Raw genomic sequence first — 27,763 nt, 5'->3', positions numbered from 1 at the left:
GATGTATGTCAGAGAGTGTTTTGCCTATGTTCTCCTCTAGGAGTTTTATAGTTTCCGGTCTTACGTTTAGATCTTTAATCCATTTTGAGTTTATTTTTGTGTATGGTGTTAGAAAGTGTTCTAGTTTCATTCTTTTACAAGTGGTTGACCAGAGTTCCCAGCACCACTTGTTAAAGAGATTGTCTTTAATCCATTGTATATTCTTGCCTCCTTTGTCGAAGATAAGGTGTCCATATGTGCGTGGATTTATCTCTGGGCTTTCTATTTTGTTCCATTTTGTATATCTTTTTGTTTTGTGTATCCCTTAATTACTATTGTGGATATGGATCATTTATCAGAGGAGTCTGAAGAGCTACATTCCATGGGATCACAAAGATTTGGACACAACTAAACGATTAATACTAATTACTTATTGTAGATATAGACCATTTTATTATTTTTATCTTTTAGCCTTCCTACTAGCTATGTAAGTGGTTGATCTATTACCTTTAATGTATATTCATCTTTACCAGTGAGACTTTTCCTTTTGTAATTTTCTATCTCTGCTGCTAAGTCACTTCAGTCGTGTCCGACTCTGTGCAACCCCATAGACGGCAGCCCATCAGGCTCCCCCATCCCTGGGATTCTCCAGGCAAGAACACTGGAGTGGGTTGCCATTTCCTTTTCCAATGCATGACAGTGAAAAGTAAAAGTGAAGTCGCTCAATCTTGTCCGACTCTTAGCAACCCCATGGACTGAAGCCTACCAGGCTCCTCCATCCATGGGATTTTCCAGGCAAGAGTACTGGAGTGGGGTGCCATTGCCTTCTCCGTTTCTATCTCTAGTGGTGACCTAGTGGTGACCTTTTCCATTTAAAGAAGTCCCTTTAACAATTCTTGAAAAGCTGGTTTGGTGTTGTTGAACACTTTAAGCTTTTGCTTATTTTTAAAACTTTTGATCTCTCCTTTAAATCTGAATGTAGCCTTGCTGGGTAGAGTATTCTTGGTTGTAGATTTTTTTTTTTTATTCCGTCACTTTAAATGTATCATGCTACTCCATTCTGGGCTGGAAAGTTTCCACAAAAAAGCCAGTTGATAGCCTTAAGGGAATTTCTTCATAAGTAACATTGTTTTTCCTTTACTGACTTTAAGATTGTCTCTTTAGCTTTAATTTTTTGTATTTTAATTACAGTGTATCTTGGGGTGGATCTCTTTGGGTTGATCTTGTTTAGAACACTGTGTTTCTGAGCTCGATGTCTGTTTCCTTTCTCATGATAAAGAATTTTTCAGCTATTATCCCTTCAAATAAGTTTTCTGCCCATTTCTCCTCCTCCTTCAGGGACCTCCCCCTATAATATGAATGTTAGTATTCTTGACATTGTCCCAGAACACTCATAAAACTATCCTTGTTTTAAATTTTTTTTTTGATTGTTCAGCTTACATGATTTCCAGTACTCCGTCTTAAACTTCATTGATCCATTCATTCCTCTATATCATCTCATCTACTGTGAATTACTTCTAGTGTATTTTTAATTTCAATTATTGTATTCGTCACCTGTGTTTGGTTTTTCTTTGTGTTTTCTAACTTTTTGTCATGCTTCTCATTCTGTTCATTCTTCTTCTCCCGAGTTTGGGAAACTCTACCAGGTAGATTGCTTATCTCCACTTTGCTTCTTTTTTTTTGGCATCTTATCTTGTTCCATCATTTGGAACATATTTTTATGTCATCTCATTATTCCTAATCCTCTGTTTTTATTTCTGTTCCTTAGGTAGAATGCTCATGTTTCCCAGTCTTGGAGAAGTGGCCTTATGTAAGAGATGTCTCTGGGCCCCTGGCAGAGCACTGCCCTCTGGTCACCAGAGCTGTTTGCTCTATGAGTATCCCCTCTGTGGGCTACATGGGCCTTGTGTTGTGGGCTAACTGTTGTAGGCACAATAGTACATAGGGCTGATCCTCAGCATGGTTGGCTGCACGAGCTGGCTTCATCTAGGTCTGCCAGCTGCTGGTGGGCAGTGCTGGCGCCTGGCACAGCTGGCTTCAGGACCCAGGAAGTCCCTGTGCTGGTCCACTAGCGGGTGAGGCTGGGTCCTGAACACACTGGTGGTAGGGCCTTGGTCTCCACATGGCTGGCAGCTTGCCTGGGGGTCCTAGGATTGTTGCTGATTGACTGTTGGGCAGGTAAGCCCCCTGTGCTAATAGGCTAGAGAAATACTCCAAGATGGCTGCCACCAGCATCTGTGTCCTCAGGGTGCTCTCCAAGATCAGCAGGTGGGTTTGACCGAGGCTCCTTTCAAATTGCTGCTTATGCCCTGGGTCCTAGAACATGTGAGATTTGTGTGTTCACCCTGTAAGAGTGAAGTCTGTTTCCCATAGCCTTCTGAGTCACTTGAATATAAGCTTTACTGGCCTTCAAAGCCAAAAGTTCTAGAGGCTCATCTTCCCAATGCAGAGCTCCAAGGCTGCAGAGCCAGATGTGTAGTTCAGACCCCTCACTCCTTGGGGAGAACTCCCATTTGTGGGAGGATAATTTTAACTGGGTGCATGGATCTTGACTATGCCATGTCCCCACCTCTCTTACCCATCTCATTGTGATTCCTTCTTTGTTTCTTTAGTTGTAGAAGATCTTTTCTGTTAGCCTGCAGGGGCATTCTCACCAGTTGTTGTTGTTTAGTTGCTAAGTCATGTCTGACTCTTCTGCAACCCCATGGACTCTAGCCCACCAGGCTCTTCTGTCCATGGAATCTCCCAGGCAAAAATACTGGAGTGGGTTGCCATTTTCTTCTCCAAGGGATCATCCTGACCCAGGGATTGAACCTGCATCTCCGGTGTTGGTAGACAGATTCTTTACCACTAAGCCATCATTCTCACTATTAGTTGCTCTGTAAATAGTTGCAATTTTGATATGCCTATAGGAGATGAGCTTCCCAATCCCCCATCTTAGACAGTCTCCTGTATCATCTAAACATTAACTTCCAGAGTCCTAACTTAGCAGCAGTCTTTTTTCCTTAATACCATTGGTATGTTATTACTAATACATGAAACTGTAGTTTCAGGTGTACAGAGTTCTTTCAGAATAAGCAATCTGATGTAAATGATTACCACAAAATAATAGATTTATATATTGGGAGTTATTTTCTTCAAGTATTTACATTTTAGACCACTTTTCTCTATGGAATTAAAGTTTCATTTTTTGTTTTTCTTTTTTTGGTTAAAGGAAGTTAAGGTATTTCCAAGCAGAGGAATGATCTAAAAAGAGGCAGCTCTTGCAGTCTTACTAGCCATACATTGCCTTATACCTAGGGAGGTTTACCAAGTGTCTTCTGTGTCCCTGGCGTCACTGGGTTGTAGGAATACAGAATAAGCAATACATGATCATCACTACCCAAGTAGTTATTGAATAGCTATTCAGTTATAATTATGATAAACCCTATGAAGATGTACATGAAGTAACACACATTATGTAATAGGGAGAGGTCACCTGAAACTTTCTTCCATTTCTTGAATGTAATTCATCTCCTCTCTCTGTTCCATGCATAGTTTAATAGTACATAGTTTCCATGCATAGTTCACTTACTTGGAGTGTTTTTAACTTTGACACCTTTTTAAATGTGACTTTTATAAATACAATTTAAATTTTGAAAAAGTATAGAAGTTGAAGAATAGTAAAAGGAACATCTGTGTACTTTTTTTGTTCAGGTTCACCAGTTGGTATCCTTTGATCCAGAACATTCCTCACCATTTTTTTCTGACCTTGACTTTATTGAAGAGAGCAGGCTAATTATTTGGTAGCTTGTCCTTCAGTTGACGTTTGTCTTGACAGTTCCTCATTATGATTCAGGTAGTGCGTTATTGCACAGGTTCCTCTATCTGTGCATGTTTGAACTATAAAAGCAAGTTTAGAGATGTTAGGTGTGATTGTTTTCTTGAAGCGCACAAAAAAATTGAGGACATAACTGTCATGAGGTAATCTGTTCTTTTTTTGAGGGAGGGGCCTGCACCAAATTGGCATACAGGATCTTAGTTCCTCACCTAGGGATCAAACCCGTTCCCCCAGCAGTGGAAGTTCCAAGTCTTAACTACTGGATGTCCAGGGAAGTCCCAGGGTGAAGTTTTATTTACTCAAACTGGTTTAGAAAGCTCTTACCAACCTCAGTGATTCATATTTTTCATTTCTTGTTTTAAAGACAGATGTACATTATTCCATACTATCACTTCTTCTGTGTCTGTCTGATTCTCCTTCAAACAGCAATTATGTGGAAACACCAAGAGATAAAGAAATGGGTATGTTACCAAATAAGAGAGAAATTGTTTTATGATATAATTACTAGACACTGAGAGTTTATAAAAAGCTGTAAATAAATGTATGAAATAAATATTTCTATTGTCTTGAAATGCAATTGTAATTGTAAATTTTTATATAAAATATAAATCATGACTGTGAGTTAAACTACTTTCAATTATGTAAAGAGAAAAATCAGAACTGAAGATAAAATATTAAAATTTTAAATATATTAGAATGTCAATTTATTGTTTCACCACTTTTGAACTTTAATTTCTCAAGTATGTTTTATTTTGGGTTTTGCTAAACTTTTTACTATATTTTGGGTTTCTTTCCTATATATTTCTGATAAAACTGAAATTCTTTTGTTATATTTTAGAAAAGAAGGATGATTTTGACTGGGGAAAATACTTGATGGAAGGTGAAGAAATTGACCTTGGCCCAACTGTAAACACACCGGTGAGTGGCAGTACTTTTGCTATATAAATACATCCCAGGTTATTTAGATTATTTTTATGGATCTTTCTACCCCATAGTAACTTATCTAAAATAGGAACACTCTTCATTAAATTAGAGTAGTTTATTATGGAATTTTTATTAAGATCTTGCTCCAAAATATTGGTACTAGAAAGTTGATCAGAATGAATATATGTATTCCTTAAGGAGCTATAAATCTAGGGATTTTTGCCACCAGAAATAATTCCATCCTGTAATAATAACTTTCAACATGTATAAAAAGTTTCATTTGATACAGTTTTTGCTTCTGAAATTTTCATAATCTTTTCATCTAAATAGGTCCATTTGTTAAGTGCTCTAAGGTTAAGGTGTATTTCCTTCTTTTAATCAGAATTGGTCTGAAGAAAGTGAAGATGAAAATGATCAACAGTCCTTAAGCAGAGAGGACTCTGGGATTCAGGTGGACAGGACACCGTTAGAAGAACAAGATCAAAACAGAAAACTGGGGCCTCGAGTCATCTGGAAAGGTACTGTGTGTTCAGAATGCTGGCATCTCTAATAGAATTTTCTAAAAGGAAAGGCAAGCTTTGAGGATCAGTCCCATGTGATTTACAACATTGGTAAGCTCTGCCTTCCTAATAAACAAACCTTTTTAAACCATTGGCACATCTTCTGTAACGCATTTTAAGTATTATAGCTCTACAGAATTAATGTTGAAAAGGCATTTACAGTGCAATTTTGGTCTTTTTTTTTAATAGGTTTGAGAACTTCGTTAGTCTTAAATGGTTTGTCTATATTTATACTGAAGAAAGATTGGCTTTGATAAAGTTGTTATTCAGTTGCTCAGTCGTGTCCAACTCTTTGCGACTCCGTGGACTGCAGCGCGCCAGGCTTCCCTGTCCTTCACTGTCTCCCAGAGTTTGCTCAAACTCATGTCCATTGAGTTAGTGATGCCATCCAACCATCTCATCCTCTATCATCCCCTTTTCCCCCTGCCTACGCTCTTTCCCAACATCAGGGTCTTTTCCAATGAGTTTGCTCTTCACATCAGGTGGCCAGAGTATTGGAGCTTCAGCATCAGTCCTCCCAATGAATTTTCAGGATTGATTTCCTTTATGATTGACTGGTCTGATCACCTTGCAGTCCAAGGAGCTCTCAAGAGTCTTCTCCTGGACTACAGTTTGAAAGCATCAATTCTTCATCTCTCAGCCTTCCTTATGATCCAACTCTCACATCCATACTTGACCATTGGAAAAACCATAGCTTTAACTAGACAGATGATGTCTCTGCTTTTTAATACACTGTCTAGGTTGGTCATAGCTTTTCTTCCAAGGAGCAAGCGTCTTTTAATTTCATGGCTGCAGTCACCCTCCAGCAGTGATTTTGGAGCCCAAGAAAAAGTCTGTCACTGTTTCCATTGTTTTCCCACCTGTTTGCCATGAAGTGATGGGGCCAGATGCCATGATCCTAGTTTTTTGAACGTTGAGTTTTAAGCCAGCTTTTTCACTGTCTTTCACCTTCATCAAAAAGTTCTAAAGTTAGTGACTAAATAAAAGAAAAATATCTTACACAATTTAAATTTTAATGCTTTTTCAGTGTTTAGTGAAAAAGTATGATTTGGTAGAATCTAGAAAGAGCTAGTGGAGAGGGCGGTGGCACCCCACTCCAGTGCTCTTGCCTGGAAAATCCCATGGACGGAGGAGCCTGGTAGGCTGCCATCCATGGGGTCGCAGGGAGTCGGACACGACTGAGCGACTTCCCTTTCACTTTTCACTTTCATGCATTGGAGAGGGCAATGGCAACCCGCTCCAGTGTTCTTGCCTGGAGAATCCCAGGGATGGGGGAGCCTGCTGGGCTGCCGTCTATGTGGTCGCACGGAGTCGGACATGACTGAAGTGACTTAGCAGCAGCAGCAGAAAGAGCTAGAAACAACCTTAGAGATTAGAACATCTACTTTTCATTTTATAGATAAAAAACAAAGATGTGGTTATAATGGTTTTCTCATGCACACAGCTGTGAAGCTAACTCCAGAAGCTAGGATCTCTGGCCTGGCCCTGTTTATTGTACCTGAATCTTGCCAAATGCACATAAAGTAGTTAAAACTGATTTAGCATGCTAATAATTTCCTGGTTTCTTTTCTCTTTTCATTATTGAATTGGACCTTTAGGGCAGAATGTGGATTAATCAGCTCAATGTCATGAACAGCAGCCTGTGCAGGGCCTTTTGGTTTAGCTTATTTCTGCTCATCTGCTCTTTCTGATTCTCACTCTGCTTTCTCTGCCAGCCCAGTGACAAGCTCTTCTAATGTATTTGATATCTGTTCTCAAACATATTGAGATCTTGTAAAGTACACTGTGTCGATTGGTTGTATTTTACTTTTAAATTACATGCTGATAATATGCTGTGTGTAACCTCTATTCTTTTCGCTCTTTTCATTTAACTGTTTTAATGTGTCCGTGTTGCTCTATGAACACTTTTTCTGTTGCTCTAATGGCTACATAGGATACTGCAGTTTGCAACACCACACTTGTGTACTGCTTCTCTTGTTGATAGGCCTGAGCTACCTTCTCCCCTTCTCCCTGGTGCCATGCCTATTTTATGGACATGGCCCACAGTTTCATCCCTACTTGATTAGATCACCCACTTTGATTTGGTTTGCTGTTTTCATTTGTGTTTGTCTAACTACTCAGGATAAGTATTTCGGATCCCTTGGTTCCCTCAGGTTTGCCCCTTATATGATGTGTCCACTGATGTCCTTTCCTTGCTTTTCTTTGGAGTTTCATGTCCTTCCTGCCCATCCCCACCAATCAGAGTTCTTGGTATATGTAGATAGTAATTCCAAGGCTTTATACATTGCTATTTTCTTCCCTTAGTCCCCTGTTAACATTTTCATGGTATCCTTTAAACAGAATTTGATTTTTTAAAGTATTTTGTTGTACTTAAATCTGTGAATTTTTCATGATATGGTTAGAATTTGAACCTTGATATTTTTCTTTATGAAAACATTCCCCTGTATTTTCCTTCTCTTTGCTTTTTTATAGCTTTTGTGTAGCTCTTCAGTGACCACCAGATCTTCTCTTATGTATGAAATGAAGAACAGCTTATTTTTCTCCAATGTCAGGACCAAATTTCCCAGCAGTGTCTAGTGAACAGTCCATTCTTTCCACATTGCTTTGTGGTTCTAAAATTATTGTATATTGATACACTTATTTCTGAACATTCAGTTCTCTGTCCTGAGTGTGAGTTGTGGAAGCACAGACTGTTTATATGTCTTTGTAATGTGTTTCAACACACAGAAGGCAAGTTTTCCCTTCACCTCCTTTGCTCTTTTCCAAAATTGGCTTAGCTATTTGTAGACTTTTATTCTTCTGTAGACATTTTGGGAGCAGTTTGGTAAGTTCCTTTTTAAAAATCCAGCTGGAAAAAAAAATCCACCTGGAATTTTTATTGGGATTGAATTGAATTTATAGATTTAGCTTGAGGAGATTTGACATCTTTTCTGTGGAAATATCTATATTTATTCTAATTCTTTTATGTCTTACTAGATTTTAGAAATTTTCTTTGTCAAGATCTTAAGTATTTGTTGATTTCTATGTGTATTATTAGTTGTTATGGTTAATAGTGTCTTTTTTTCTTTTATTTATTGCTGATGTAGGGGGACACTTGGTTTTTGTAAATTGTTTTTTTCCCAGCATTCTTGCTGAACTCTTATATTAATTATATATTGTTAATTCCCAAAATATTGGGGTTTTTTAATAGATGACCAGTATTCTTTGCAAATATTGACAGTTTTATCCATTACCAGTTCTTAATATCTTATTAATGAAATGTTAACCATGTTTCTTTTCTGGCCAGCCCTCTAGTCTGCAGAGGAAGCAGTAGCAATGGGCATGGATTTCCTGGAGTGGTTTTTATCCCAAGAAGGTTGCCCATGAAATTCCGTAGTTAAGTGTGATGGTTTTGGCATAGGTTCTGGATATGTGGCCTTTGCAAAATTAAGACTATTATTCCTGTTTTTCTGGGAGTCTTTAAATCATAACTAAATATTAAACTTTATCAAATGCTGTTCTTTATCTGTGAGGTAATTCTATAATTCATCTATTTTGCTCTATACTTTACTGATAGATTTTTTTGATTGTGAATCATTATTGTATTCCTAAGCTAAACTTCTTTTAACTACATCGTGGGATTGGGTTATTAGCTTTTTTTAAATGGAAATTTTTAATCTTTATTCTTTGATGAATTACTTTCTCATATTATGTCTTCATTTGGTTTTAGAAGCAAGGTTATATTAGCCTCATAATGTTAGTAGCTTTCTCTTTTTCTGTTTTCTGCACCAATCTGTGTAAGATGGCTAATCCTTCAAAGCTTAGTACTAGTCCTGAGGCTTTGGGGGTGCTTGGAAACATCTTTAGTTACCATTTCAATGTCTCTCATGATTATTAAACTATTCAAATATACTGTTTGTGTATTTTTATTCATGGGGTCATTTTAAGATTGAGTAACTTTTTTAATTTGTAGCAATGACATTAATTAAATTTTGTATATATATCTCTTTATAGTTTTAACTGATTTTATATATATATATATATACACATATATATATATATAAATGTTGTCAGATACCTGTTATTTTAAAGAGCTTTTTTCAGTTGAATATTCAAATGGAATCCTAAGTCTAGCTATCATAGCAAAGTTGATCAGGTATTCTTTTCTTAACTCTTATAACTTAAATGTAACTAAATTTCTTTCCACTAGATGAGCCAGATGCCCGAAGCTGGTTGGAACAGCATGTAGTGCATCAGTACTGGACAGTCAGGTCCTCAAGATTTCCTCATAGTTTACATTTGCATTCCAATCTAGCTACTGTCTGGTAAGCAGCTAGTTTTCATTTCATGTGTTGACAGAAGAAACTTTATGTTTTAAATTTGGTTTTGAGTTGTGATTTAAATCAAGTAGTTCCTTAAACTTTTTAAAAATTGAAGTATACTTAATTTACAGTGTTGTATTAATTTCAGGTATACAGTTACGCATACATACATTTGTGTATGTATATATATTTTTCAGAGTCTTTCCCACTGAGTTATTACAAGAGGTTGAATATAGTTCCCTGTCCTATATAATAGGTCCTTGTTTACCTATTTTAAATATAGTAGTATATATGTTAATCCTAAATTCCTGGTGTATCTCCCCCCTCACCCCTGCTCTCCCCTTTGGTTACTGTAAGTTGGTTTTCTATGCTTATAGGTACATTTCTGTTTTGTAAATAAGTTCATTTGCATCTTTTTTTTTTTAGATTCCACATATAAATGATATCATATGATATTTGCATTTGGCTTTCTTACTTACTTCACTTAGTATGTTAATCTCTGGGTCTATCCATGCTGCTGCAGATGATGTTTTTTTTTTTTTATGGTTGAATAATATTCCAGTTAGTGTGTATGTGTGTACCACATCTCTATCCATTCATTTGTCAGTGGACATGTAGGTTGATTCCATGTCTTGTACTATTGTAAATCGTACTGCTATGCACATTGGAGTACAGGTATCTTTTCAAATTAGAGTTTTCTGTGGATATATGCCCAGGAGTGGAATACAGGATCATATGGTAATTCTGTTGTTAATTTATAAGGAACCTCTATACAGCTCTCTTTAGTGGCTGCAGCAGTTTGCATTCCCACCACCAGTAGAAGAGGTTTCCTTTTTTCTGCACCCTCTCCAACGTTTATTATTTGTAGACTTTTTAATGATGGTCATTCTAAGTGGTATGATCTGATGCCTCATTGTAGTTTTGTTTTGCATTTCTCTAATAATTAGTAGTATTGGGCATCTTTTGATATGTCTGTTGCCCAACTGTGTATCTTCTTTGGAGAAATATCTGTTTAGGTTTTCTGCCCATTTTTTGATGTTTTGTTTGTTTTTTTATACTGAGCTATAGGAGCTGATTATAGATTTTGGAAATCAATCCCTAATCCATTGCTTTATTTGCAAATGTTTCCTCCCATTTGCTCAGTTGTCTTTTTGTTTTGTTTATGGGTTCCTTTGCTGTGCAAAAGATTTTAAATTTAATTGTGTATGATTTGTTGGTTTCTGTTTTTATTTTCATTACTCTAGGAGACAGGTACAACAAAATATTGCTGGGATTTATGTCTGAGAATATTTCAATATGTTGTCTTCTGTGAGTTTATGATGTCATATCTTATACTCAGGTCTTTAATCCATTTTAAGTTTATTTGTGTATATGGTGTTACAGAATGTTCTAATTTCATTTTTTTACATCAGCTATCCAGTTTCCCAAGCACCACTTATTGAAGAGACTGATTTTCTGCATTGTTTATTCTTACCTCCTTTGTTGTAGATTAATTGACCATGAATGTGTGGTTATATTTCTTGACTTTCTATCCTGTTCCATTGATCTGTATGTACGTTTTTATGTCAGTACCATACTGTTTTGATTACTGTAGTTTTGTAGTATAGTCTTAAGTCCTCCAGCTCCGTTTTTCTTTCTCAAGATTGTTTTGGCTATTTTGGGTCTTTTGTATTTCCATACAAATTTTAAGACTTTTGTTCTGTGAAAAATGCCGTGGGTGATTTGATAGGGATTGTATAGAACCTGTAGATTGCCTTGGGTAGTATGGTCATTTTAACAATATTGTTCTTCCAGTCCAAGAACACTGTATATCCTTCCAGCTGTTTGAGTTGTTTTAAATTTCTTTCATTAATATCTTTATAGTTTTCAGAGTACAGATCTTTTGCCTCCTTAACTGGGTTTATTCCTAAATATTTTAGTCTTTTTGATGCAATGGTAAATGGGATTGTTGCCTGCCTTTCTCTTTCTGACATTTTGTTGTTAGTGTATGGAAATGAAACATATTTCTGTATATTAATTTTGTATCCAGCAACTTTACTGAATTTATTGATAAGCTCTAGTAGTTTTCTGGGGGCATCTTTTGGAGTTTCTATGTATAGCATCCTGTCGTCTGCAAACAGTGACAGTTTTACTTCTTCTCCAATTTTGATTCCTTTTATTTTTTTCTTCTCTGAATGCCGTAGCTAGGACTTCCAAAACTATGTTGAATAAAAGTGTCAAGAGTGAACATCCTTGTCTTTTTCCTGATCCTAGAGGAATGCTTTCAATTTTTCGTCTTTAAGTATGATGTTATAATATGACTTTTATTATGTTAAGGTGTGTTCCTTTTATGCCCACTTTCTGAAGAGTTTTTATCATATTTTGATGTTTAATTTTATCAAAGATTTTTTTCTTCATCTATTGAGATGATCATATGGTTTTTATTTTTCAGTTTGTTAATGTGGTGTATCACATTGACTGATCTGCAGATACTGAGAAATCTCTTGTATCCCTGTAATAAATACTACTTAATCATGATATATGATCCTTTAAATGCATTGTTCAAGTCAGCTTGCTAGTATTTTGTTGAGGATTTTTGTATTAATAATCTGTGTTCATCAGGTGATGGCCTGTAATTTTCTTTTTTTGTGTGATATCTGTCATATCAGTGTGATGGTGGCTTCATAGAGTGAGGTCAAAAGTGTTGCTTCCTCTGCAATTTTGTTGGCATAGTTTCAGAAGGATAGATGTTAACTCTTCTCTAAATGTTTGGTAGAATGCACCTGTGAAGCCATCTGGTCCTGGTCTTTTGTTTGTTGGGACTTTTTCTGAGTACTGATTCAACTTAATAACTGGATGTTTGTTCGTTCATGCTTTCTATTTCTTTGTGATTCAGTCTTGGGAGATTGTACATTCCCAGGAACTTGTCCATTCCTGCTAGGTTGTTTGTTTTGTTGGCATATAGTTGCTCATAGTATTTTCTCATTACCCTTCATATTTCTGTGGTGTCAGTTTTAACTTCTCCTTTTTCATTTCTGACTTTATTGATTTGGGTCTTCTCTCTGTTTTGTTTTGGTTGTGTGTGTGTGTGTGTGTGTGTTTCCCCCACTGAGTCTGATTAAATAGAGGTTTGTCAAATTTGTTTATCTTTTCAAGGAACCAGCTCTTAGTTTCATTGGTCTTCTTTATTTCTTTGTCTCTATTTCATTTATTTAAAGTCTCCCATCATTATTGTGTTACTGTCAATATCTTCTTTTAGATCTGTTAACATTTATTTTATGGTTTCTTTCCTTCTACTAACTTTGTGTTTTATTTGCTCATCTTTTTAATCTAGTTCCTTTAGGTACAAGGTTCAAGATTTTTCTTTCTTCCTGAGTTAGGTTTGTATCACTGTAAGCATTTGTCTTAGAACCTCTGTGTCCAGTAAATAGACTTTGGATTAATGTTTTTGTGTTTTCATTTGTCTCCAGGTATTTTTTTTATTTTTTCATTGATTTCATCAGTGACCCATGACCCACTTTTTCTTTTTTTTTTTGCAGCTTTTTTTCCCTCATAGTTGATCACTAGTCTCATAGCATTGTAGTTGAAAAAGATGCTTGGTATGATTTCCATTTAATTTACCGAGTCTTCCTTTGTGGCCCAGCATGTGATCTGTCCTGGAGAATGTTCCATTTGAAGTTGAAAAGAATGTGTGTTCTACTGCTTTCAAATGGACTGTTCTATAAGTATCAGTAAGGTGATCTACTGTAATGTGTAACTGAAGGCCTATGTTTCCCTATTTATTTTCTGTCAGGATGCTCTGTCCATTTATGTAAGTGGGTATTAATATCTCCCATTATTTTTCGGTTACTATCAGTTCTCCTTTTAGATTTGTTAACATTTTAGTTGTACATTCAGGTACTTTTATGTTTGCTGCGTATATGTTTACGCAGCCATTATATCTTATTGGCTAGATCTTTTGGTCATTGTGTAATGTCCTTTTTTGTCTCTTGTAACTCTTTATTTTAAAGTCTGTTTTGTTTCATATAATTATTTCTACATCAACTTTGTGTTGATTTCCATTTTCGTGGAATACCTGTTTGCATCCCATCACTTTTAGTATGTCTCTGTAGATCGGAAGTGAGTCTCTTGTAGGCAGAATGTATACAGGTCCTGTTTTTGTACCTGTACATCCAGACTGTGTTTTTTGGTTGGAGCATTCAGTCTGCTTACGTTTAAGGTAATTATCAATATGTATGTTTCTATTGCCAGTTTGGAGAAGGAAATGGCAACCCATTCCAGTGCTCTTGCCTGGAAAATCCCATGGATGGAGGAGCCTGGTTGGTTGCAGTCTATGGGGTCGGTAAAAGTCAGACACGACTGAGTGACTTCACTCTCACTTTTCACTTTCCTGCATTGGAGAAGGAAATGGCAACCCACTCCAGTGTTCTTGCTTGGAGAATCCCATGGACGGAGAAGCCTGGTAGGCTGCAGTCCATGGGGTCGCACAGAGTCAGACACGACTGAAGCGACTTAGCAGCAGCAGCAGCATTGCCAGTTTATTAACTGTTTTGGATTTGTTTCTGTAGGTCTTTTTTTTCCCCTTTCTTTTGTTCTCTTATGATTTGATGACTATCTTTAATGTTATGTGTGAATATCTTTTTCCTTTTTTTGTGTATGCCTATTATAGATTTTTATTTTGCAGTGACCATGAGGTTTTTGTATAGCAGTCTGTATACATACATGCTTGTTTTAAATTACTGATCTGTTAATTTCAAATGCATTTTAGATACCCTGCCTTTGTATTCTCTTCCCTTCTGCCTTGCAGATTTTCTGCTGAAAAATCAGCTGATAGCATTATAGGAGTTCCCTGTATTGTTGTTTTTCCGTTGTTCCTTTTCATACTCTATCTTTAAGTTTTTGTCATTTTGATTGTAATATATCTTGGTGTGTTCCTCTGTGAGTTAATCCCATAGGAAACTGTGCTTCTTGGACTTGGGTGACTGTTTCCTTTCCCAAGTAGGAAAGTTTTCAGCTATTGCCTCTTCAGATATTTTTTTCAAGCCCTTTACTCTCATTTCTTTTTCGGGGCTCTATCCTATAAATATTAGCACACTTGATGTTGTCCCAAAGGTCTCTTAAAAATGGATCTCCTTTCATTTTATTCTTTTTTCTGTTCAGCAGCAGTGATTTCCACTAGTCTGTCTTCCAGCTCACTGATCTGTTTTTCTGCCTCATTTAGTCTACTGTTGATTCCTTCTAGTGTAGTTTTCAGTTACTGTATTTCTCAATTCTGTTTGGTTGTTCCTTATATTTTCTCACTTTTTTCCTAAAAACTTCTAATTTCTTTCTCTGTACATCCATTCTCCTTTCACATCCTTTGATCATCTTTACAATCATTACTTTTAACTCTTTCTTGGATGAATTGTCTGTCTCTACGTCACTTACTCTTATGGGGTTTTATCTTATTCCTTCATCTGAAGCATATGCCCTCTGTCACCTCATTTTGTTTAAATTGCTATGTATATTTTTATGAATGTGGTAGGTTAGTTACATTTCTCAACCTTGTAGAAGTGGCCCTCTGTAGGAAATGTCCTGTGTGCCCCAATAGTGCACTCTCCTCTTAGCATAAAGGGCCAGGGGCCCGCTGGTCCCAGGGTGTTGGCTGGCTTGCATTTGTGGACTCGGTCTACAGGCTGCAGGACTGTGGTTTTCTTGCTTGTAATGTCTGTCCCGTGGTGGGTGATGCTGGTCTAGAGGTTTGTGCAAGCTTCCTGCACAAGGGCCTGGTGCCTGCCCCCTGGTGGGTAGATCTGGGTCTTGTCCCTCTTGTTGGCAGGGTCATATCTTAGGGCATGTAAAGAAGTGGCTATGGGCTCAGGAAGTGGAAGTCTTTGGGTAGCCTCTCTCCTGGTGGGTGAGACTGTATCCCTGCCCAGTTTGTTATTTTGCTTGAGGTATCCCTGCACTTCCTGGAGTCTATAGGCTGTTGGCTAGGGCCAGGTCCTGGTGCCAAAATGTCAGCCTCCACAAGAGCTTATGTAGGTGAATGCTCCCTGATATATCCACCACCAGTGTCTGTCCCCAATGTGAACCATCTCCCGCCTCCAAGACCAGCAAGTAGGTCTGGCCCAGGTTCCTATCATATTGCTGCTTTTGTCCCCGATCTTGGTCTGCTTGAGATTTTGTGTGTCTTTAAGAGTGAAGTCTGTTTCCCTCAAGGCTGCAGAGATCATGCAATCATGCCCCACTAGCCTTTGAAGCTAAATGTTCTCCTCTTTCTGGTGCCAGGCATCCAGCAAAGGCTCACATGTGGGAGAACCTCTGTAATAATTCTCCAGTTTGTGGGTCACCTACCTAGGGGTTAAATGGATTTGATCACACTGCAAATCTACCTTTCCTACCTGTCTTGTGGTTCCTTCTTTAATATTTACTTAATATTAAGTAATATTGACTTAATATTTATTTAATACTGATATGTTCCAGTGTTTTTCATCAGGTTTTCTTTTTGCAGTAGGTGTCATTTTGTGCCGGGAGCCATCTCCCGGCATATTGCATATCGAGTGCAGCACTTTCACAGCATAATCTTTCAGAATCTGGAATAGCCCAACTGGAAGTCTATTACTGCCAGGAGCCAGCGTGAGGAACTCCGCCGTGGCAAAGGTCACGAGGAAGGAGGCTCGGCATACGCAAAGGCAGGATCGAGCCTCAGGAGTCCCCCTGGAAATTCTCGAGCATCTACCCCCCAAACCAGAGTCTGCCTACTTTCTGCTTTGTCCTCTCACCTACACCTCTGACTTTACGGGGGGCTGTCCCCCACTACCTCTCTCTGAAAACAGAGTTAACTTACAGCTCCAGTTAATAATTCCTGGGTGTGACAGTGTTTCAACCTACAAACTCATTTGGAAGTCCTCTAGCCTGCCTGAATAGGTTTTTCCGGCCACATGTGATTGCTCAGAGCCTCCCAACTGTGAGAGGCATGAGATGTTCTAAACTGTCTAAATACAGATTCCTTTGAGCAGTTAAAAGATTGATTAGAAATTGTATTGGTGAAGGGATTTTCACTTGTTGAGCCAATGTTTGCTGCTAAGTCTCCATATCCCTTACCTGCTGTGTCCCTGGCAGAGTATTGATTAATATAATTGGTGTAAGTAGTAGCTTTAATGTTTGTAATCTTGGACCCTTGAGTTAATTCTTTTTGTTGTTATAGCCCACCACACCTTTGCCCTATAGGAATGCAACTTTATCTAATGCTTTTGGAGGGTGGTGCCTGACTTTAGAATAATCACCTTTAGAGAAAAATAAGTTTCTTAAAATGTTAACAGGCCTCCGGGCCAGAAGATGATGCAAATCACCTAAACTTTTGCATATGATAAGTTTGCAGGAAGAAAGCCTGGCTTACTGCATGACTCTACCCCTTCCCCCATTATCCTCTATGCATAACTTAAGGTATAAAAACTACTTTGAAAAATAAAGTGCGGGCCTTGTTCACCGAAACTTGGTCTCCCCATGTCGTTCTTTCTATCACCTTCTGGCTGAATTTTTCCTCTGAGGCGGGGAAGCTCGTCAAGCCTACTAATGTTGCCTGGGCTTCTAAGATCTGACCAGGGAGGCCTTAGTGTCTCCTCTCCTTCGGGAGAACAGGAGGATGCCTGCGGCCTTCGTAGGTGACGTAAATTCCCTGCTTTGAAATTTTATTCAGCCTCTTTTCTTCACTGAATTTTTCTACTGAGCTATCCTTATTTCAGCCGCTTTTCTCCACTGAATTTCCTCACTGAGCTATCCTCATTCTATTACTCTTTATATCCTTAATTAACATTTAATTAAGCAATTGTTTCCTGATCCTCACCTACGCCGTCTCTCCTTCGAATACCCTGGATCAGCCAGGGCTGGACCCCGGCAATTTTGATGTGCTTATGAGAGGATATTATTAGCTTAAGGTCCTACTCTGCCATCTTGGCCATTCTCCTGAGTCACTTATTCTTTATAACACTTTACACTTGCCACTTACCCTGTGGTCATTTCCTCGACTTACTAGGTCTATTCACTTATTGAGCAGCAAGCCAAATTCTGAAACACCAAGGTTGCAGCAGAAGAGGGTTTATTCCCAAGGCAGCCAAGTGAGAAGGGAAAACAGATCTCAAATTTTCTTGAAATTTTTGTTAATTTTAATTGAATTGATAAATTTAGCTTTTAATTAATTACTTTAATTATTTAATTTAATTTCATAATGAAATTATTATTTAACAATAGTCTGTCTTTGATTTGTTTATTTTCAGAGTGGATGGATTGGTATATATTAGGCCATTTATTTGATTTCTGTTTTCATGCACTTCCTGTAAAAATAGTTTAACAGTTTTTCCCAAAACAACAATACATAATTTTAAATATTGCTTAAGTCAGCAATAAACATAACAAATACTCTGAAAGTGCTTCTCTGAGAGTATTTCAGTTGACTTGTGAAAATGAATATGGGAGGAAAATTAAAGCATGTGTTATGTTTATTAACTTATTGAATACTTGTTAAATTGCTAGTAAATTACTTACACTCTTTGAGACTTCTAACTTTACTTAATGAGACATCTTTTCATTGGCATTTGATGTTTGTTATCTAATAGGGACCAACATTTGTACAGCAGTGACCCGTTATATGTTCCAGATGACCGAGTTTTTGTTACTGAAACACAGGTTATTCGGGAAACCTTATGGTAAGATCCATTAACCTAATTCATAGTCTAAAGACTTTATTAATGAGAAGCAGAATTTTGATTTTTTAACGAAAGGTGTCTGAGGGTATTTCACATGTATATTAAAAATAGGCCATTAGATTTGAACCCAAAACAGGTCCTTAGACACCTAATCTAGTGCTGTTACCTGCTGAGATTTCCAGATTCTGGTTCTCAAAAGTGGGAAGTTGTGTTTTGACCATCACCTACGTGAGGAAATGCTTTAACAGCACTGTGTTGGACTTTTTTAAAGATGAAATTGGAATATGTTGAGTCTTAAAATAATCAGATAAAAAGGCTGATGTCTTTTATTTTCTAATTATCTTACCTCTTTGCCCTCCCTCACCTTTCTCGTCAGAATCTTTATTTAAATTTCCTAGACATTACTGTAGTGAATATTTTTTAGACTTATATTCATCTTTTTATTTCATTTCAGGTTACTTTCAGGGGTAAAAAAGCTCTTTATATTTCAGTTGATTGATGGAAAAGTAACTGTGAGGAACAATATTATGGTAACTCATTTGACACATGTAAGTTGTTTGTGCTTGTTGTAATTAAGATTTATATAAACCATGGTAATGTAATTTTACAACATTTTGCAATATTGAAATTAACTACTAAACATATTTGAGTTTCAGAAGGCAAAATTAAGTTTGTGTCTTTAGAGTGCTTGGAGAATTCTTTAATATTGTTTGTGGTGTTCATGTTTAGTTTTGTATTTTCTCTCATTTCGTATTGGGAAAGCTATCTACTGTAATTTTTTGCCTGTAGTACATATACCTTTTGTTTGTGTGTTTTGAAACAGTATAAGCCACAGTTCTATATCATATAAAATTTAATACTTATGCTGTTTCCTCTGAATATAAAACTAAATATTTACTGTATTACTTTGTCTTTTGATAAGCATACTGTTTCAAGCAGTCACAAAAGAAATAATTTATAGTGAGGAAAATACTCATTAGAATTCCTGTAGAAGTCTGACTATAAATCGTTGTGGTTTGCTTCTGTTGTAGAGCTGTTTACGATCAGTGCTAGAACAAATCGCAGCATATGGCCAGGTTGTGTTTCGACTCCAGGAATTCATTGATGAAGTCATGGGGCATAGTTCTGAAAGCATGTTACCTGGAAATGGTTCTGTTCCTAAGAAGTCAACGGAAGCACCTTTTAGAACATACCAGGCTTTCATGTGGGCCCTGTACAAATACTTCATTAATTTCAAAGAGGAACTTGCACAAATTGAGAAGTGCATCATCAATAATGGTATTTAAACAGTCTTCCTTTAATAATTGATATAAGATTTGAAATTTACATGGCAAATAAGCAATTGTCCTGAATACACTCATTTTTTTAAATTATTTTAAATTTGTAATTTTAAGCCATTCATATCTCTAAAAATCCAAACAGTATAGAAAGATTTACAGCAAAAATTTTTCCTCCTCCACTGGTTCCCCAGTCCAGAGGCAACCAAGTGATCCATTTCTTGAGCATCCTTCCAGATATAATTTAGACATACAACAGCGATACATATTCATGTCCACAGGCCTAGTAGTCTTTTCACTACTGTCTTCAAATTGTTTTCCATTTCAATTTTGAGAATTAAATCATACAAGTATTTAATTAAAGAGCCTCCTCATTCTTTTTTTTTTACCAACTGAGCATTTTGTTGTATGGGTGTATCGTAGACCAGTACCCTTTTCACAGACATCTGGGCTGTGTCTGATCTTTTCCTGTTGCCAGCTTCAGTGATAACCACTTACATATCAGTGATTGTGCACATGTACAGCAAGTTACCTAGCACAAATTCTTAGAGTGAATTGCCGAGTCAGAAGGTATGTGATGGCACATGTGACTTTAGTAGTTACTGTCCCATTGTTCTCCATGGAGGTGTAGATAAATAACTTTACACCCTTGCTGGCAATATATATGAGTATGCATTTGTTCAGTCCTGTCAGCAGTGTGTTATCAAACTTTTGGATCTTCACCAGTATGTTAGGTGAAAATGGTAGCCCAGTGCAGGTTTTTCTCCCTTAACTTTTATATGCAACTATTGTAAAAAATAGTACATTGAGGTCTCATGTTCACTTCACCCAGCATCCTTCGTGTTGACACTTAAAATACAGTAATCAAAACTAGGAAATTGACACTGACACAGTACCATGACTAGTCTGCAGGCCTGACATGGGTTTCACCAGTTTTGCAGGTACTTGTTTTTCAAGGAGGTAAGTAAATCTTTCTCTAGTTCTTTGGCATTTTACCACATGTGTAGATTTGTATTACCACCTCCATATTTAGGATTCAGAGCTGTTCCTGACCAGGGAACTCGCTCATGCTGCCCTTTCTTTATTAATCACCCTTTTCTGCCTCCCCTCAATGAAACAGGAGCCCACTATAGTCTGTTTTATTTGCCCAGTATAGTTTTATTTTGCAGTCTTTTTTTCGTGAGGTTGAACATCTTTCTGTATGTTTAAGAATCGCTTGAATTTCCTTTTCTGTGAATTGTCAGTTCCTTTAATTATTTTTCTGCTGAGTTGTCTTTTCCTTCTTTTAAGGAGTTCTTTCTTGGGGAAATTAGTTCCTTGTAACATGAGATTAATACCCACCATCCTGGACTCACCTCATGGTCCAGTGGTTAAGAGTCTGCTTGCCAGTGCAGTGTACACAGGTTCAGTCCCTGGTCTGGGAAGATCCCACATGCTGTGGGGCAGCTAAGCTCATGCTCACAAGAGCCGTTGCTCTGCAACAAGAGAAGACACCCAATGAGAAGCCACGACTAGAGTAGCCCCTTGTTTAGCGCAACTAGACAAAGATTGCATTCAGCAATAAAGACCCAGTGCAGCCAAAAGTAAATTAAAAAAAAAAAAATCCTCCAGTGTTCCATACTTTTCCATAAGTGGCTTAACATTTCTATCACATTTCGAATGCAGATATTTTTCCTTGCTAAGGAGTTTGATTTCTTGATATTTGCAGATACTACAGTAACTCTTGCAATAGTGGTGGACAAGTTGTCACCTCGATTGGCTCAACTCAAAGTTCTGCACAAAGTGTTTAGTACTGGAGTAGCAGAAGTTCCACCTGACACTCGAAACGTTGTCCGAGCATCTCATCTACTCAACACCCTGTACAAAGCCATTCTTGAATACGACAATGTTGGAGAAGCCTCTGAGCAAACTGTAGGTGGGACCCTTGTCTAGTCCACTGTGTATGACTCATTCTGCTCAGCATAGGAGTGGTGGATAGCCTGTTGTAGATCTTTGTAAAAATGGTGTGTCAGACAGTTGTGAGTTTTTAAATTAGCTTCTAAATTTGAGGCTGCATAAAACTAGCTTTTCAGCTATAATTGCCAAGCTCGCCAGATGAATGTGGCAAAAATAGAGCAAAACATGAAATAAAACAAGATGGGAAAAATACCTAGCTGACTTTGATATAGATACTCACCATACCCTTTGTTAAATACAAATACAAATTTATTATGTGATGTATCTAGAGTAGCCAAACTCATAGACACAGAGAGGAGGATGAGAGTGTTGGTTACCAGGAGCTGGGGAAGAGGAGAAAAGGGGATAGTTAATGGGTACATAGTTTAAGTTTGGTGGCATGCAAGAGATTAGAAAGGCCTATTTCATAGCAATGTGAATATACTTAAAACTGCCAATCTATGTACTTTGGTTAAGATAGTATATTTTTTTTACTATAATTTAAAAATGCAAATCTAACTGGAGACTTTGATGTAGATAGCTGCAGGTTTGTTTAGGCACATAACTTAGGTGTTTCACCTAGTTTGTTGGTGTGATCCTTTTTTCCTCACCATTTTGGTACTGCATTTCAGTTAAAAGGAAGTTGATTTCTTTCATCTCTGTACTTTCTTTTTTATTAATAACTATATATATATATATATAGTAGAATGAAATCACTTCCTTGTTGTTAATGGACATTTTGCTAATAGCACTGTTTGGATAGAGTTTGGATTGTCCAGTTTAGAACTGTTGTGCCTGTGTAACTTTCACTACTAAGAAAGTGCTGTTACGGACAGTATGGTTTCTCATATTTAGGTAGGTGAGGTTTTTCATAAGGATTTTATAGCATGTATTTTGGGGTTTTAATTAATTACTTTGTTTCAAAAAACATAGATGGATTTCCCTGGTGATCCAGTGGTTAAGACTCTGTGCTTCCACTGCATGGGACGTGGTTTGATCCCCGGTTGGGGAACTAAGATCCCATGTGGCCCGTGTGGCAAAAAAAAAAAACAAACAGGAATCACTTTTTAAAAGGTGCTTCAGAAATGCTTGAGCCTCATCTTATCCAAGGACGAGGGAGTTCTGAGAATGGGTATGCCTCTCTTCAGGTCTCTTTGCTGTTCTCCCTCTGGGTGGAGACCGTGCGGCCCTACCTGCAGACTGTGGATGAGTGGATCGTGCATGGGCACCTGTGCGACTCTGCCAGGGAGTTCATCATCCAGAGGTGAGGGAGGTGCACCAGACATTGGCTCTTCTCCCCAGCATTTCCGTTAGCCTCAGATGATATCGGGAGGGGGGACAGTTCCAGTAATAGGGCTGTGTTGTCACCATAGGCAAGTTCTCTTGCATTTTTATATAAATAGAAGACATCAGGTACCACCCGCCAAAAAATTGTTTCCAATGTTTTGTCAATTCACAGCTTTCCATATTAGCAAATTGCATTTTTTGAATTATAGTATGTTTATGGATGGCTGGTATGGTGAAAGGCAAACTGAGTCCTTTGAAATGAATTGTTGTTCAGTCACTAAGTCGTGACTTTGCACCCCATAGACTGCAGAACGCCAGGCCTCCTTTTCCTTCATTATCTCCGAGACTTGGGTCAAATTCATGTCCACTGAGGCAGTAATGCTAGCTAACCATCTCATCCTTTGCCGTCCTCTTCTTTTGCCTTCAATATTTCCCAGCATCAGAGTCTTTTTCAATGAGTTGGCTGTTCGCATCAGGTAACCAGAGTATTGGAGCTTCAGCTTCAGTCCATCTGGAGAAAATTTAGGGTTGATTTCCTTTAGGATTATTCGTTTGATCTCCTAGCAGTCCAAGGGAATCTCAAGAGTCTTTTCCAGCACCACAGTTCGAAAGCATCGATTTTTCGGCACTCAGTGTGCTTTATGGTCCAACTCTCACATCTGTACATGACTACTGGAAAAACCATAGCTTTGACTAGACAGACCTTTGTCGGCAAAGTGATGTCTTTGCTTTTAAATACGCTATCTAGTTTTGCCCTAGCTTTTCTTCCAAGGAGCAAGCATCTTTTAATTTCATGACTGCAATCACCATCCACAGTGATATTGGAGCCCACGAGAGGAAAACCTGTCACTGCTTTCAATTTTTCCCCTTTTATTTGCCATGAAATGGTGAATTAGGTGATGTCAAATGGCTTCATTAATGGGAATCAAGGAGAATAAATTAATGATGAGATAAAAGATGTGAAAATATTACCAAATATACCTCTAGTATACTTATTTCTCCTAGTTAACTACTCTTTTTTTTTAACCTTTTTAGTATATTATTTAATAAAACAGTTAAGGAAAATCTTAATCATCACGAAATCCACTTGTGATGATTCCCCTTCACTTAATTGATTTTTCTGAACAGAATCATAGAAGCTGCAATGTAGAACTATTTGGACTCTCTTATCTCAGTCTTAAGTTCTGCAGTGTGTAGAGGTATGTGTTTTAACTGATGGCTGTCCACTTAACTCATCAGGGAGAATAGCTTTCTTAGAGTTACAGAAAGGTAGCCCTGTTTACATAGTGCCTATATAAAATGAACGGCCTTTCTTTTATCTGAATCTTCAGTCTCTCATAATGTTCTTCTATTGCACATGAGGATTACTGTAAAATCAGGATTCTTAATCTCCTTAGAGGAGAATGAGTAACCCTCGTTTCATTGTTAAAACAGTCCAGGTAGGAATCTATGTGGAAAAAAAGATGTCGAAGTCTGGAGTTTACTTTCATAGGAGATGGCAAAATAGGTAATTTATTCTACCTTTAAAGAAAACCAAATTAATCAAATTTTGTTTAATTCCAATTCAGGAAACTTTCTGCTTATTAGATTTTACCAATGCCATTCAGAATATTAATCCACTTTTCTGTGTTAAACTGAAGTCAGGTAAGTCCCATTTTACCTAAAGATTGCGTCATTTTACTAATAGTTGATATTACTATATTTTGGAATGTCTGGAAAACATAAGTTAGAGCAGGTATGTTGTTTTTAAGAAAGAAAGGTTAAAGTTTAAAATTCTTTTGAATCCCTGTAGAAACAAAAATGTTCCAGTAAATCACAGAGACTTCTGGTATGCAACCTACACACTATACAGTGTATCTGAAAAGACAGAAAATGAAGAAAAGATGAGTGACAATGCTAGTGCCAGCTCTGGCAGTGATCAAGGGCTCTCCAGCAGGCAGCACACCATGGTGTCCTTCCTGAAACCCGTCCTCAAGCAGATCATAATGGCTGGCAAGTCAATGCAGCTGCTGAAGAACCTGCAGTGCACGGAGAGCACCACGTGCCAGGCCACAGCTAGAGGTACCCCTTAGTGGTGGGGCAGCAGCTCCCTCTTCATATTTGCCATCCTGAGATACGTCATTATTTTGCACTTTGGAAATGATCAAAGCCTTTTATTTTCATGAAAATTATCACCATGATCAAATTAGTAGATCATGCTGCTCTTGGCTGAATACAGATTGTCCTCATTGGAGACTTTGAGCACGGTGTTTGAAGGCAGTGATGATATGTTCCACATGCATCTTCCTTATTCTTGTTGCTTTAGGACTGGTCCTTTATAGTGATTCTCTGGCATTTCTCAATGTAGTGCAGCATTTGGCGTCTGAGGACATGAACTCTGGCAGATAGGAATTTGTTGGTGAGCAGTTCAGACTTGACCATAGATTTTGAGGAAATCTTGATATACTTTTTTATATTATATAAAATTTATATTATATATGGTCTTTTTTGAGCAATGTAATTTAAGCAGTATACTGAAGGTTTTATCATCTGACTAAAAAGGTTCTGAGAGGTATAGGTGTGACCTTACTTGTTTTGTTTGTAAATCACCTTAATGCTATGTTAATTATTTTGAATTATTTTATGTCTACTTTAATATTTTTTCAGTTTGTGGACTATTTCCTTTCTTACTGAGTAATAAAACATAAAGAACTTTACAGGGCCACTGTTGGAAGTGTTTTTCCCAATGAATTATGACTCCTGTTAGTGTTATCATAGTGCTGTCTAGTGTGGTGGCAACTTAACTTTGAGGCATCCTGTTTGGTCCCTTACTCTGTTCAGAAAAAAACAAGCTTGTATTTCGAATGTTTGACCATGAACTTTGCAGTTGTCTAACAGGGTATAAAAATGTTTAGTTGTACTAAAGGTACTATACTGTAAGAGTAACATAAGAAAACAGGGATAGACCTTCACAGGCTGAAGGAAAAATACCAGGCTATATTTATATAAAGTTTACTTAATAATTCTTAGAGTTCCTAATTTACTAAAACATAGTTCACCTTATACATTTTTGTTTCAGATGCAGAAAGAAAAAGTCTGTATACCCTCTTTTTGGAGTCTGTACAGTCTCGTCTTCGACATGGAGAAGACTTCACTGCACAGGCCCTCACTGAGCAGCAGGCCACCAGAGAGACCCTGATAAAGATGCAGTCCATCGCCGAGAGGCATCTTGCATTGGATGACGTTCACGATCCACTGCTGGCAATTAATTTTGCAAGGTGTGATACATTATACCTGCTGGATTTTTGATGTTTGAAATGGCAGAATCTGTTTATTTCTGCCAGGTAGGGCTTTCCAGCCTTTAAAATAGAAACCTTTATTCTTTCCTTTCTAATGAATGAAATACAAGAATATATTGTGTTTACTTGTTTCAAATACAAAATTTGGCATCCTTATTATTTGTGAAAGTCCATAGACTGTCCTGTGCCTTGAGCCCATGGGCAGCACCACCACTCATATAGAAGATGCTCATAGAAGTTGCAGTCCTGGGACATGCTGAGTCAGACCCTCCCTGTGTATTTTGGCACTTTAGAAAGTGTTTTTAGGTACTTAGCCTGAGGCAATAAGTTGTTAATACCCACAGGATAAACACCCTGTTTATTGTCTCGTGGCCAGCCTAATGGCTACAAAGGCCTCCTCTGTACTTGATCTTTTAGGGCAAAAGCAACATGTGAAGGACTATTTCACACAAAGAATATTTTGAGGAAAAAGATTTCTATTTCTATAATAATTGGCATTTTTAAGACTAAAGATAAAAATGGGACTCGAGTTTTGATTAAAGAGAATTCTGTTGAATGTATAGACAAGGTGTGGTGTATTAAAAAGAATGAAATTTTGCAGTTTGCAGCAGCATGGATAGAGTTAGAGGGTATTATACTTTAGTGAAGTAAGTCAGGGAAAGACAAATAATATATGGTATCACTTATATGGGAAATCTAAAAAATGCAACAAACTGATGAAATAACAAGAAACAGACTCATAGATATATAAAGAACAAAATATTGGTTACCAGTGGAGGGTGGGGTGGGGGAGGTGCTACATAGGAGCAGGGAATTAAGAGGCACAAACTACTATCTATAACATAAATAAACTACAAAGATATAGTGTACAGCACAGGCAATATGTCGATATTTTATAATAGCTATAAATGGAATAATATCACCTTTAAAAATTGTGAATCGCTATGTTGTACACCTGAAACTTATATTAATAAAATATTCTAAATCAACTATACCTCCATTGAAAGGAAAAAAGGAACTGAGTGGGTTGTTTTTTTTTTTTAAAGAGAATTCTGTTGACAGCAGCTCTTAAAAAGAAGACTCATGTTTTTATATTAAAGGTTGTATTTGGAACAGAGTGACTTTCACGAGAAGTTTGCTGGTGGAGACGTATGTGTGGATAGATCATCAGAATCTGTGACTTGCCAGACTTTTGAATTAACGCTGAGATCTTGCCTCTATCCCCATATTGACAAACAATATCTAGATTGCTGTGGAAACCTCATGCGAACTCTAAAAAAAGATTATAGGTATGAGGAATGGTTAAGTTTGGGAAGTAGTTGGTAGTTTCTTATACTTGAAAAATAGTTGAACTTATTTTTAAACCTAGATTTTGAACTAATTTTTGTTAGAGTAGGGAATGGATATGCATTGAACACCTTTCTTTTGAGAGAATCAATTAATCATCAGTGTTTTCTTAACTTTATGTGAAATTTGTTTCTGAGAATTTATCCCAAATGAACACAGAAAAAGCTTGTTACACAAAAAGGCTTGTCACAATGTTTGCTATCAGAGGGAAAAACATGAAATTGCTTAATAATGGATAACTTGTATTTTAAATTGTGGCATATCCATATTAAAATATGGCATATTCATCTCCATGTATGAACTTTGTAAAGTTCATGTAAATTATGTTTATATAGAGTTTTAAATAATGTAAAGTTTCTTAAATTGTAAAAAAATCCAGGATATATAAA

General features: G+C 37.2%; 1 protein-coding gene across 2 annotated transcripts in view; it reads left to right on the top strand.

The window, feature by feature from the left end:
• The window catches only part of TUBGCP5 (tubulin gamma complex associated protein 5), a 52,164-nt gene that overhangs the window by 11,538 nt on the left and 12,863 nt on the right, over positions 1-27,763 (top strand). The window contains exons 4-15 of one of the 2 annotated variants that reach the window (XM_006060634.3): positions 4,164-4,260; positions 4,638-4,717; positions 5,106-5,241; positions 9,473-9,587; positions 18,161-18,250; positions 18,705-18,798; positions 19,282-19,528; positions 21,236-21,438; positions 22,611-22,726; positions 24,542-24,810; positions 25,808-26,006; positions 27,128-27,316. In XM_006060634.3, coding sequence (XP_006060696.2) covers positions 4,164-4,260; positions 4,638-4,717; positions 5,106-5,241; positions 9,473-9,587; positions 18,161-18,250; positions 18,705-18,798; positions 19,282-19,528; positions 21,236-21,438; positions 22,611-22,726; positions 24,542-24,810; positions 25,808-26,006; positions 27,128-27,316 — 1,835 coding nt within the window. The remainder of the gene's footprint in view (positions 1-4,163; positions 4,261-4,637; positions 4,718-5,105; positions 5,242-9,472; positions 9,588-18,160; positions 18,251-18,704; positions 18,799-19,281; positions 19,529-21,235; positions 21,439-22,610; positions 22,727-24,541; positions 24,811-25,807; positions 26,007-27,127; positions 27,317-27,763) is intronic. The other variant, XM_044932146.1, reaches the window with a different exon arrangement.

This window comes from Bubalus bubalis, chromosome 2 (genome assembly GCF_019923935.1).
Source record: "Bubalus bubalis isolate 160015118507 breed Murrah chromosome 2, NDDB_SH_1, whole genome shotgun sequence".
Lineage (NCBI taxonomy): Eukaryota > Metazoa > Chordata > Mammalia > Artiodactyla > Bovidae > Bubalus > Bubalus bubalis.
This window is presented reverse-complemented; position numbering and strand designations above follow the sequence as displayed.